The sequence below is a fragment of the Nerophis ophidion genome, linkage group LG24, assembly GCF_033978795.1.
Source record: "Nerophis ophidion isolate RoL-2023_Sa linkage group LG24, RoL_Noph_v1.0, whole genome shotgun sequence".
Lineage (NCBI taxonomy): Eukaryota > Metazoa > Chordata > Actinopteri > Syngnathiformes > Syngnathidae > Nerophis > Nerophis ophidion.
Window position 1 is genome coordinate 30,576,414 of NC_084634.1, and position 12,367 is coordinate 30,588,780.

At 39.2% G+C, this 12,367-nt stretch overlaps 1 protein-coding gene across 1 annotated transcript in view; it reads right to left on the reverse strand.

The window, feature by feature from the left end:
• Positions 1-12,367, reverse strand: part of dlgap2b (discs, large (Drosophila) homolog-associated protein 2b) — a 284,389-nt gene that overhangs the window by 36,071 nt on the left and 235,951 nt on the right. The window contains exon 6 of the mRNA XM_061885789.1: positions 9,090-9,146. Within this exon, the coding sequence (XP_061741773.1) occupies positions 9,090-9,146 (57 nt within the window). The remainder of the gene's footprint in view (positions 1-9,089; positions 9,147-12,367) is intronic.

Here is a 12,367-nt window from a genome sequence, read left to right on the forward strand (position 1 = left end):
ATGCAAGCGTCAATATATACCTTGATGTTGCAGAAAAAAGACCATGTATTTTTTTTAACCGATTTCCAAACTCTAAATGGGTGAATTTTGGCAAATTAAATGCCTTTCTGTTTATCGGTCTCGTAGCAATGACGTCAGAACGTGACGTCACCGAGGTAACACACCCACCATATTCATTTTCAACACATTACAAACACCGGGACTCAGCTCTGTTATTTCCCGTTTTTTCGACAATTTTTCGGAACTTTGGAGACATCATGCCTCATCGGTGTGTTGTCGGAGGGTGTAACAACACTAACAGGGAGGGATTCAAGTTGCACCACTGGCAAGAAATCTGCCTCCAGACCCCCATTGAATTTGCCAGAGTGTGTCCACATTTTACCGGCGATGCTAAGACAAACATGGCCCAGAGATGTATGGATAACCTGCAGATGCATTTGCAACGATTAAGTCAACTAAATCACAAAGGTGAGTTTTGTTGATGTTGTTGACTTATGTGCTAATCAGACATATTTGGTCACGGCATGACTGCCAGCTAATCGATGCTAACATGCTACGCTAATCGATGCTAACATGCTATTTACGCTAGCTGTATTTACATTTGAAACTAGATACCCACATTTAATGCGAAACAAACACTTACCAATCGACATATTTAAGTTGCTCCAGTGTCACAAGATGCGAAAGTCCTGATCGTTTGGTCCGCACATTTTACCGGCGATGCTAATAAGGCAGCCAGGCTATGTGCCACTTCATTAGGTACACCCACGCTATGGCGGTATAGCGTCAATAGCTATTCGCTCAATAGCTTCAGTTTCTTCTTCAATTTCATTTTCGCTATCTGCCTCCATACTCCAAATATCTGTTTCAATACATGCGTAATCTGTTGAATCGCTTAAGCCGCTGAAATCCGAGTCTGAATCCGAGCTAATGTCGCTATATCTTGCTGTGGTAACCGCCATGTTTTTTGTATTGGCAGCCCTGTATGACGACACAGGGAAATGGACAGTCGCAACGCAAATAGCGAAAATCAAGAACTTTAAAGCTTTTTTTTTAGGGATATTCCGGGAGGTGTAAAATTTTGAAAAAAAATTCGAAAAATAAAACAAGCCACTGGGAACTGATTTTTATTGTTTTTAACCCTTTTGAAATTGTGATAATGTTCCCCTTTAACATACCAGGCACCTTCTCAGTTGGTTATTTATGCGTCATATAACGTACACTTATTCAGCTTGTTGTTCACTATTCTTTATTTATTTTAAATTGCCTTTCAAATGTCTATTCTTTGTGTTGGGTTTTATCAAATACATTTCCCCAAAGAATGCGACTTATACTCCAGTGCGACTTATATATGTTATTTTTCCTTCTTTCTTATGCTTTTTCGGCAGGTGCGACTTATACTCCGGAGTGACTTATACTCCGAAAAATACGGTAAATATAGCCGCAAAACAGCAGCACCAGAACAATTTCAGTCTTGATAAATTACACCTTGCTTGTGCTAAATAGTTATATTTTGTTATATTTGCATCTACTCCTCCCAGTCTTGTGAGCATTCTGATAATCAGCATATATTCTGCATATTTATGATGACAGACACGGGTTGTGCTCTTTCTTTTCCTAACTTAGGAGACTCAATCTTCAGCGCAGAAGTTTAGTAGATAAGCTTTGCGTCTGCTTTGAGTTTGCATGTTTTTTTTTACATGTTAATAGATCAGGCCCTTAACGTCTTTACGAATTCAGCTAAAAACTTTGTTGGTTGTTGAAGCCAGCTCTGTCAACTTGTATTTGAATTGGCCTGTTTGCTTCATAGCTCAGTCAACACTAAAGGGTGTCCAGAATAAATCAACCTGAATGTCACTGCTATCAAATGTGCTCATTGCTAAAATGTTCAGGGAGTAACAACAATATCAGTGAAAATCCCTTTCAAAACAATTATTTGGACACATCCTAATGGACGTTCTCCGGAGACAGCGCTCGACCAGTTTCCAAAGTAACCCTCATCAGTGCACCACAGGTCACAAAACAGGGACGCCCTCCTGCAACTAGAGACACAATAACAACCTTACTCTTGCTCCTCAAGTAATTATCTTCTTCTCCACACTGACGCGTTGCCATTTCAAGGTTGCGTGATTCAATCCTTGTCAGAAAGGTGGAGACTATGTCATCCGCAGAATAACACTCTCCCACCAATTAACTGTAAATGCGCCGCTTTTTTCCAAATGCAAAAAAAAACTATCTGTAAGTAAACAGCAGAGCAAACTTTTGGGTGGGTTTGCTTTGCTTTCTCAGCTTTCTAGATATTGACCATTTTTAAACCATAAATTGCCATCTAAACTGTATAAAACAAGTAACATTTCAATCGTCCAGTTAGTCATAACTAACTGGATGCTTTTTAAGTAAAATTAATGGCACACACATTAGAAAACATTCATTCATTCATTCATTCATTCATTTTCTACCGCTTATTCCCTTTTGGGGTCGCGGGGGGCGCTGGCGCCTATCTCAGCTACAATCGGGCGGAAGGCGGGGTACACCCTGGACAAGTCGCCACCTCATCGCAGGGCCAACACAGATAGACAGACAACATTCACACTCACATTCACACACTAGGGCCAATTTAGTGTTGCCAATCAACCTATCCCCAGGTGCATATTTTTGGAGGTGGGAGGAAGCTGGAGTACCCGGAGGGAACCCACGCATTCACGGGGAGAACATGCAAACTCCACACAGAAAGATCCCGAGCGTGGATTTGAACCCATGACTGCAGGACCTTCGTATTGTGAGGCAGACGCACTAACCCCTCTGCCACCGTGAATCCCATTAGAAAACAACAAAACTAAAATCATCAACATGCCCATTTGACTAATTTGAACATGCATGATGCTGGTCCATTCCAAACCTGTAGGTGGCAGTAATGTCATATAAGTGAGCTATTGGTGCCCATACACAGAAGCTTATTGTTTATAGACATACCGTATTTTTCGGACTATAAGTCACAGTTTTTTTCATAGTTTGGCCAGGGGTGCGACTCATACTCAGGAGCGACTTATGTGTGAAATTATGAACACATTACCGTAAAATATCAAATAATATTATTTAGCTCATTCACGTTAGAGCAGGGGTAGGGAACCTATGGCTCTCGAGCCAGATGAGGCTCTTTTGATGACTGCATCTGGCTTTCAGAGAAATCTTAGCTGACGTTGCTTAACACGATATGTACTGAGTAATTCCACAGGTAATCACAGTGTAAAAAAATAAAATTCAAAATTTAAAACATTGTAATCCATCCGTTTTTCTACCGCATCTGTTCAAGAAGTCACATTAATGGTAAGAAGCATTTTATTTATTAATAGTAAGCTTCAGAATAAAAATGTTATCAAAAAATAATAATATATATATTATACTCTAAAAATGTTGGTTGTTTTAAAAATGTACGCATCAAGTTGTATTCAGTGTTAGAAAATATTATATGGCTTTCACGGAAATACATTTTAAAATATTTGGCTTTCATGGCTCTCTCAGCCAAAAAGGTTCCCGGCCCCTGCGTTAGAGACTAGACGTATAAGATTTCATCGGATTTAGCGATTAGGATTGTTAGGTAAACGTATAGCATGTTCTATACGTTATAGTTATTTGAATGACTCTTACCATAATATGTTACGTTAACATACGAGGCACCTTCTCAGTTGGTTATTTATGCGTCATATAACGTACACTTATTCAGCCTGTTGTTCACTATTCTTTATTTATTTTAAATTGCCTTTCAAATGTATTTTCTTGGTGTTGGGTTTTATCCAATAAATTTCCGCACACATAATGTGACTTATATATGTTTTTTTCCTCCTTTATTATGCATTTTCGGCAGGTGCGACTTATACAATAGTCATTGTTGATATTATCATTATTATTATTACTTCTATGACATCACCCAACTAGTTAAACTATATGAATTAGTATCAATGAGAGGAATACATTGAATTGTGTGTGTGTGTGTGTGTATGTGTGTGTGTGAGTGTGTGCGCGCATGTGTGTGTGTGTGTACACAAACAATCCTATATGCAATTTGAGTAATACAAATTTTCTGCAAATGTAAAAACAAATATGAATTCTGACTAAAGAATTGGTGCCGATGGAAACTAAGAAAAGGGATTTGGGTACACTATCTGGAGTACAGGGCAGGCGAGTGGGGGATCTTATGTTCGTGGATAACTCCTCTGGCAGGGGGCTCCCCTCGTCTCTTTTAATGCACAGCCATAGGACACATAGCAAGAGTGGTCCTCAGGTCCTGTTGATCAGGGGCAGTAGCTCCACAGCTACAGATCCACTTTTAACCACTAATATCACAGTCAAAATGAAAGCTTGTTCCCATAGGCACCATAAACGGTTAATAATGTTTAGACAAAAGTGTATGTTGTATATACTATTATATACATAGTATTTATATCGGTGTGTGTGTGTGTGTGTGTGTGTGTGTGTGTGTGTGTGTGTGTGTGTGTGTGTGTGTGTGTGTGTGTGTGTGTGATGGATATGTGTGTATTTTGGGTATATGCATGTGTGTATGTATGTGATTGTGTGTGTATATGTATATATATATATTTATATATATATATAAATTGTATATGTGTGTGTACATATGTATATATGTAAGTGTGTGTGAATTTAAATGTATTTTATATAGACAATATATAGCAGCAACCACTGAATTGAATTATATTATATATATTATTGTATTATATATTGTATATGTATAGGGGTGCGACCTAATAAGTTTACTTCTTCCCACTCCCTTTTGAGCCAATTTTGACATCTACAAAAGATTAGTCACATGTTATGTTTTCAATGTAGGTGTAAAAATAATGTATCTATATATTTCTTTTGTATTTTATTTCATTCTCTTGTTTTGTTTGCATGGCTCAAAATAAACCATTCATTCATTCATTCATTCATTCATTCATACTCCGGAGCGACTTATACTCCGTAAAATACGGTATATACCGGTAGTAGACAGAAGGCTCATTGAGCGGGTTGGCCCTTTGTTGCGATGCTTCAGTGTATTCAACATACTGTGTAAGATACAACATACTGTATGCTCTTTCATCCTACACGCCAACAAACTAATGCAACAACATTTCGTTCTTATCTGTAATGTAAAGTTCCAATTTTGAATAACAATAAAAGGATGTCTAAGTCAAAGAGTTTTAAAAAATATGTATTTTGGAATGAATTGCGATTCTTATTTGTATTGATTCTTAATCGATTTAAAAAAAGTTGTTGTTTTTTCAACAGTTCTGTGAAGCCATTCAGGCAAATAATATTGTTGATGTTAATCAGTGTTTTTCAAGTTTTTGAGCGAATGCACATTTTTTTCATTGCAAAAAATCCGGAAGCACATCACCCGCAGAAAACATTAAAAAAATGAAACTCAGCAGCCAATATTGACAGCAAAAAGTAATTCTCGCAAGTGTTGGATATAAATTCAAACCATAACCATAACCATGACTTGTCACATCACGCTGTGATTTATTTTTAGTTTTTTGGTGTTTTCATGTGTGTCGTGTTTTAGTTCTAGTCTTGCACTCCTATTTCGCTGGCTTTTCCTGTTGTGTTGCTATTTTCCTGTAGCAGTTTCATGTTTTCCTTTGAGCGCTATTCCCCGCACCTGCTTTGTTTTAGCAATCAGGACTATTTAAGTTGTGCGGACGCTATCATTCCTTTGTGTGGACATTGTTTATTGTCATGTCATGTTCGGATGTACTTTGCGGACGCCGTCTCTGCTCCACACACTGTCAGTCTTTGCTGTCATCCAGCATTCTGTTTTTGTTTCACCTTTTGTTTATTTTTGGTTTAAGCATTACATACCTTTTGACCCGCTGTCGTCAGCATATTGTGATCACGACAACTCATGTTCCCGACATCTACAAAGCAATTAGCTACCTGCAGCCACCTGCTGATATGGAAGACTATAACATGGTTACCCTGTCAAGCTCTGGACAGTGCATACACTCAACCACGGCACGTTAAAATGACTGGTTTGCAAAAAACATTTTTAACCCAAATAGGTGAAATAACAAAATGTCACACGTCACAACAGACTGTATCTCATGGAACGCGAGTGTGCCGCGGCACAGTGGTTGAAAAACACTGATGGAGATGATCATATCTGCTTTACATGTCTACTTTAGAAAAGTGAAGTGTGGGATCCCTCTCTTCTTGCCTTATTTGTATTTGACTTTATCAAATGTTTGGGTAGGATTTTATTTTGAAAAAAAAGAGGAAAATTAAAAGTAATATATACATTTTGTAATATCTGTTTATCTTTTTATGGAGGAATTTAGGTAATCATAGAACTGGCACCCAATGTTATTAAAAAGTATTTGAATCAAGGAATCGTATTAAATCGAGAAGATTCACAGCTCTAATACTTTATTTGACGGATCTGCCCGGTATTTTCGTTGTTTGAAGGCTGTTTTCAACGCTGTAACCTATAGTGTCATTACCCCGGGACTTCTAATTATTAGCCGCGAAGTCTGCAAATTTTGTTTGTAAAATGATTTTATAATCACCAAATACTGTACAATGAAAAGTTGATTTACAGTCTTACCTGTGAAAGTAATTCTATGAAATCTGGTTTGAACTGTTAACTTCTGTACAATTCTGTGCAGTATCTTCACGCGTCGACGTATTATTCGTCGCTCAATGCGGCATCTACATATATATGTCTACAACATTACTATCTGACGCACTCCTGTGAGCCACTATTCCTAATTTATGCAGACTAATTGCACATCTACACATGTATACAAGCCTACAGCAACACATATCGGGTTGTCCTTATGTCTTTGTCACTTAGTTTAAACCTAAACAAAAAAACAACAGACATATATGCCTATGGATGTTCTTATTCATGCAGGTCTTTGTATTCTTAGGGTATTCAATCGGTCGCAACCAGACTGTTGGGTTTGTCTTAGAGCAGTGGTTCTCAACCTTTTTTCAGTGATGTACCCCCTGTGAACATTTTTTTAATTCAAGTACCCCCCCAATCAGAGCAAAGCATTTTTGGTTGAAAAAAAGAGATACAGAAGTAAAAACAGCACTATGTCATCAGTTTCTGATTTATTAAATCGTATAACAGTGCAAAATATTGCTCATTCGTAGTGGTCTTTCTTGAACTATTTGGAAAAAACGATATAAAAATAACTGAAAACTTGTTGAAAAATAAACAATAAAGATTTCTACACATAGAAGTAATCATCGTTTCCTCAGCATCAGCCCACTCCAGCACAAGACGTCTCCCAAAGAGATGGGTGCTGTGGCACAGCGTAGCAAATGCTTTCTTGGCGTCCTGTTTGGTGATGACGTCAATGAAGCCAAAACCTCTATGACTTCCTGAGCCGGCTGCTTTCTTCGGGAGGCGGACTGTCTTCAGCTCTCCAAAGGTACAAAAGAGTTCCCGAACTTCTCTGACGGAAGCTTGGAAGGGGATATTTCGCACAAGGATCTTTGATCCTGTTTGGTTCTTCTGAACTTGCTTCTTCTTTAGTGAAACTTCCGCAGAAAGTAATCATCGGGCTTCACGGTGGCAGAGGGGTTAGTGCGTCTGCCTCACAATACGAAGGTCCTGCAGTCCTGGGTTCAAATCCAGGCTCGGGATCTTTCTGTGTGGAGTTTGCATGTTCTCCCCGTGAATGCGTGGGTTCCCTCCGGGTACTCTGGCTTCCTCCCACTTCCAAAGACATGCACCTGGGGATAGGTTGATTGGCAACACTAAATTGGCCCTAGTGTGTGAATGTGAGTGTGAATGTTGTCTGTCTATCTGTGTTGGCCCTGCGATGAGGTGGCGACTTGTCCAGGGTGTACCCCGCCTTCCGCCCGATTGTAGCTGAGATAGGCGCCAGCGCCGCCCGCGACCCTGAACGGGAATAAGCGGCAGAAAATGGATGGATGGATAGAAGTAATCATCCACTTAAAGTGCCCTCTTTGGGGATTGTAATAGAGATCCATCTGGATTCATGAACTTAATTCTAAGCATTTCTTCACAAAAAATGAAATTTTTAACATCAATATTTATGGAACCCCATCCATCCATCATCTTCCGCTCATCTGAGGTCGGGTCGCGGGGGCAGCAGCCTAAGCAGGGAAGCCCAAACTTCCCTATCTCCAGCCGTCTAGCTCTTCCTGGGGGATCCCGAGGCGTTCCTAGGCCAGCCGGGAGACATAGTCTTCCCAACGTGTCCTGGGTCTTCCCCGTGGCCTCCTACCAACTGGACGTGCCCTAAACACATCCCTAGGGAGGCGTTCGGGTGGCATCCTGACCAGATGCCCGAGCCACCTCATCTGGCTCCTCTCGATGTGGAGGAGCAGCGGCTCTTATCCTTTCGGTCATGACCCAAATCTCATGACCATAGGTGAGGATGGGAACGTAGATCGACCGGTAAATTGAGAGCTTTGCCGGAACATGTCCACAAAAAAATCTAGCCGTCAACACTGAATATTGCATTGTTGCATTTCTTTTCACAGTTTATGAACTTACATTCATATTTTGTTGAAGTATTGTTCAACAAATATATTTATAAATAATTTTTGAATTGTTGCTATTTTTAGAATATTTTAAAAAAATATCACGTACCCCTTGGCATACCTTCAAGTGCCCCCAGGGGCCCCCGTTTGAGAACCACTGTCTTAGAGGACATTTTGCCTCTCATCTAAGTAGGATTCATCTGTTCAAGCCCATAGACTCCATAAAGTCTTACATGTCAGTCTCAGATCTCAGTCTCAGATCTATACTGACCAATCTTAAATCTATGAGCATGAACTGATGAAACCTGCTTGGATGAGGCGCAACATCTTCGAAGACAAACCAAACAGTCCAGTTGCGGTCAATTGAATGCCCTGGTAACAGACATATAGCAGTAGCATTAAATGCCTTGCCTTTTACTTTCTTGGGAGATAAATATGCAACCAAACACACTTTGTCAACATGGCAGACTGGGAGTCAGTACTTTTTTTTTTTTCAAATATAAACACACTGATAGTCTTGTATACATCCACTGTATACTCTATATAGTTAAAATATGGCGACTGACTGGTACCTGGAGGTGGCTGAGCACGGTCCACACTGCAGGAAGTAGGAAGGCGGAACTGAATCCCTGCAAGATCCAAGCACAGCCAGTTATTGAAGGCTCGTCCAAGCGTGAAACAGATTAACTCACAGACACACAAGCGCGCACACGCTTACTTGTATTACATTTACATTCCAAGACAGACTTGAATTCTAAAGCAAATATTGATGTATTCTCCTAACAAACATAGTTGTTACGTAAGAGAAAAAACAGGCAGAAAGAAACACAGTTACTCTGGATTTAATGCAAAATTATTTATTTTGTAGTGTTAAATTAGCTTCAAGGGTAACCTAATATGGAGGGGACATGTCTCTTAGCAATTGAATAACCAGTTTTGCAGTAGTATACTAATTAGCGTGTAGCTCGTTGTCCAGCTTTACCTGTGTTTCTTTCTCGACTTGCAATGTCATCATACAGTGGGCAAGAATTCCGGCAAATGTGCATTAGTACTATATAGTTATTTATGTTGAAAATGAGACGGGAAGCACAAATGTATACGATCAAAATCCATATTTGGGTTGCCCATGTATTATGATTTATTGTAGTGAGCAATTCATACCACTCATGCATCTCAAAACAGACAGACATATTATTGAATGTACACATATACACACGAGACAAATATAAAAGGTCGTAAAATGTAGAAGTATTGCATTGCATTCAAAATATGTCAATATCAAAACAATGAGAACAAGCTAGGACCTTTGGACTGCCTTTGTGAAGACTTTATGCAGTATTTTTAATTTGTAGTAGTAAAGTTATCAACTTGATAACAATCCCTCTTTTTGAGGGTTACTGTAATATATACTGCTACTCATACGCACTAATATTGCATACATGTGTACTTTAAATAACCACAATGTCAGAAATACAAGGTCTTATCAATCGCAGTGAATGCAACGGACCATCACCTTTTGTTCGTATTTGGTTTTTTCGCTATTTTGTTAAGGTTCAGAGCGATCGCCATGCGACTCCGTCCCCTCGTGCCAGACGCCGTCTTTGCCACAGCTGTGAAGTCGGGGCTGGCAGAGAGGCTGGTGAGAGGCCGCTCTGACGCAGATCAGGGCGGATTGCGGCCTAATGACGTGCGATGACTGACGAGCTGTGCATGAGCATGGGGGCTGGAGATGGAACAGAGTGATTGTGTAGCGTCCGCGTTCTGCTAATCCTGCCATCAAGCCTCATTTCATCGTTGCAGGGACAAAGGGACAACTTTGTATGTAAATTGTGATGAGGATATATATTAGGCTTCTAAAGGCTTAATTCCCCTGAAACTAATCCTTTAACGATAAACATTTAATCTGTGCACTCTGCCAAACAACTTGCTCAGAGTGAGTTAATATGCTGAGTGTGTCGTCTGCGATACCATCACCGATTAATGGAGGCAAATCACCAATTAGGGCCCTGATAATAAAAACAGTATCACCGTTGACCACAAGTACCACAATATCATTGGAAATAAGTAGTGTTTACGTGTCGATGGACGTTCTCAATCATCCAGGTCATTGTATTCTCAGGGCATTCAATTCATCGCAACTGAACTGTTTGGTTTGTTTTAGAAGTTTTGCCTCTAATCCAGGTAGATCAGACTTGGATGAGAGGCAAAATGTCTTCTAAGACAAACCAAGTCTAGTTGTAATCGATTCAATGACCCGAGAAGTAGTGTTCCTAATTCCTAAGATTTTTTTTAGGAATATCTGTTTAAACTAAGGCTGGGTGATTTTTTTTTTTTTAACCCCGATTTTGATTAATGCACAAATATTCCACTCGCAACTGCTACTTTACTTTTTGGTCAAATTCATCCTTATTGTAGCCAAAGTTTGTCCAAACAAATAACACGGAATTCCAAGTGCTCATGTTCGACTGGATGATAGAGCAAGATGGAGACATTTATAAAACAGTCTTGCCTTCCTTAATTTTTCTTCCAAATGTTAGGAATTTGCCCTATTTGTGACGTTATCCCAGTTGTGACGTCAGCAAATAACTCCACAAATGGTAGAAATTTATGCCATCTGTAGTCAATAAGCTACTTATTTTTCTCTGTACTCTTGTATTGGGGCACACTGCCTCGTACATGCACATGAATCCTCAGCTGTAGCCATTCCTAATACAAAGTAACATAGTTCTAACTAATATCTGTCAGTAGACTCTATATACAAGATCTAAAAACTACAATATGGCTGGCATGCAGTCCAAGTAGAAACATGTAAATAAGACAATGCATCTTGAAGAGACGGTCAGAGAGCAGCTTGAAGACTTTGTAAAACATTGACCAAAGAACCACCGTTACAAGTTATGGGGTTCTTAACCTTTTTGACCTCGGGGCCCAACTTTTCCAATACAGAGGGGCTCAGGGTCCACTCAAAAATTAACACTGAATTAGTAATCTTACTCTTAATTTGTTATCATATTCAACCAACTTACAGTTTAACAAGATAAACCTTGTCAAATAATATGAAACCATGTGTTAATCACAAAGATTATGTAGTTAACACATAAACCTTAGGCTTTGGTCAGGCTGATTACAAAACTAGATATGTATCAAATATACTGCAAAAGAAGGTGCGCATAAAAACAAATGAAAATACATTTATGCAGTGCTTAAATCAATTTTAACTAGACTAACAGCAAATGATAACAACATATACTCACTGTTAATAATATTGAAGTACAAATGAATATATAGCTTAACCACTTGTGTCATAGTTTTTGTGCTTAAGAAACTTTTTATGACTTTAGCTCCAATCTTCTTCTGTTTGTTTAAAATTGTCAGTACTGTACCGCTGTGGGGGCATACGAACCACAGCTAGGTAACATGTTTTTGGCAGCCCTCCAGGGGCCGCCTATGGTTAGGAAATACTGATGTAGACCAACGGAAAGTGTTTTGAATGTAGAAAAAAACAATCATAATCTGACCCCTTTTAAGGGAACAGTGTATAATTAGAGAGCGAATTCAAGTCGGGAACAATATAAATGATCTAGATGGCAGTTTTCCCTCGGTTAAAAGCTCTAAATGTCAGTTTCAATAATTTTTTATTTAATTGCCCAGCCATAGTTTAAAACTTGACATCATCAAGAATTGCGAAGAACTTGTGTCCTTTGACAAAGCAATGTTTCCATCAAGTGGTACAGTTCAGGCTTTAATATTGATCACAAAGAATTTGCGACTAACGATGGAAACATGACTGTCGTAGGAATTGTACTCACCAGACAAGAATATTCCACAAAGCAAAATACAAGACAGTGTT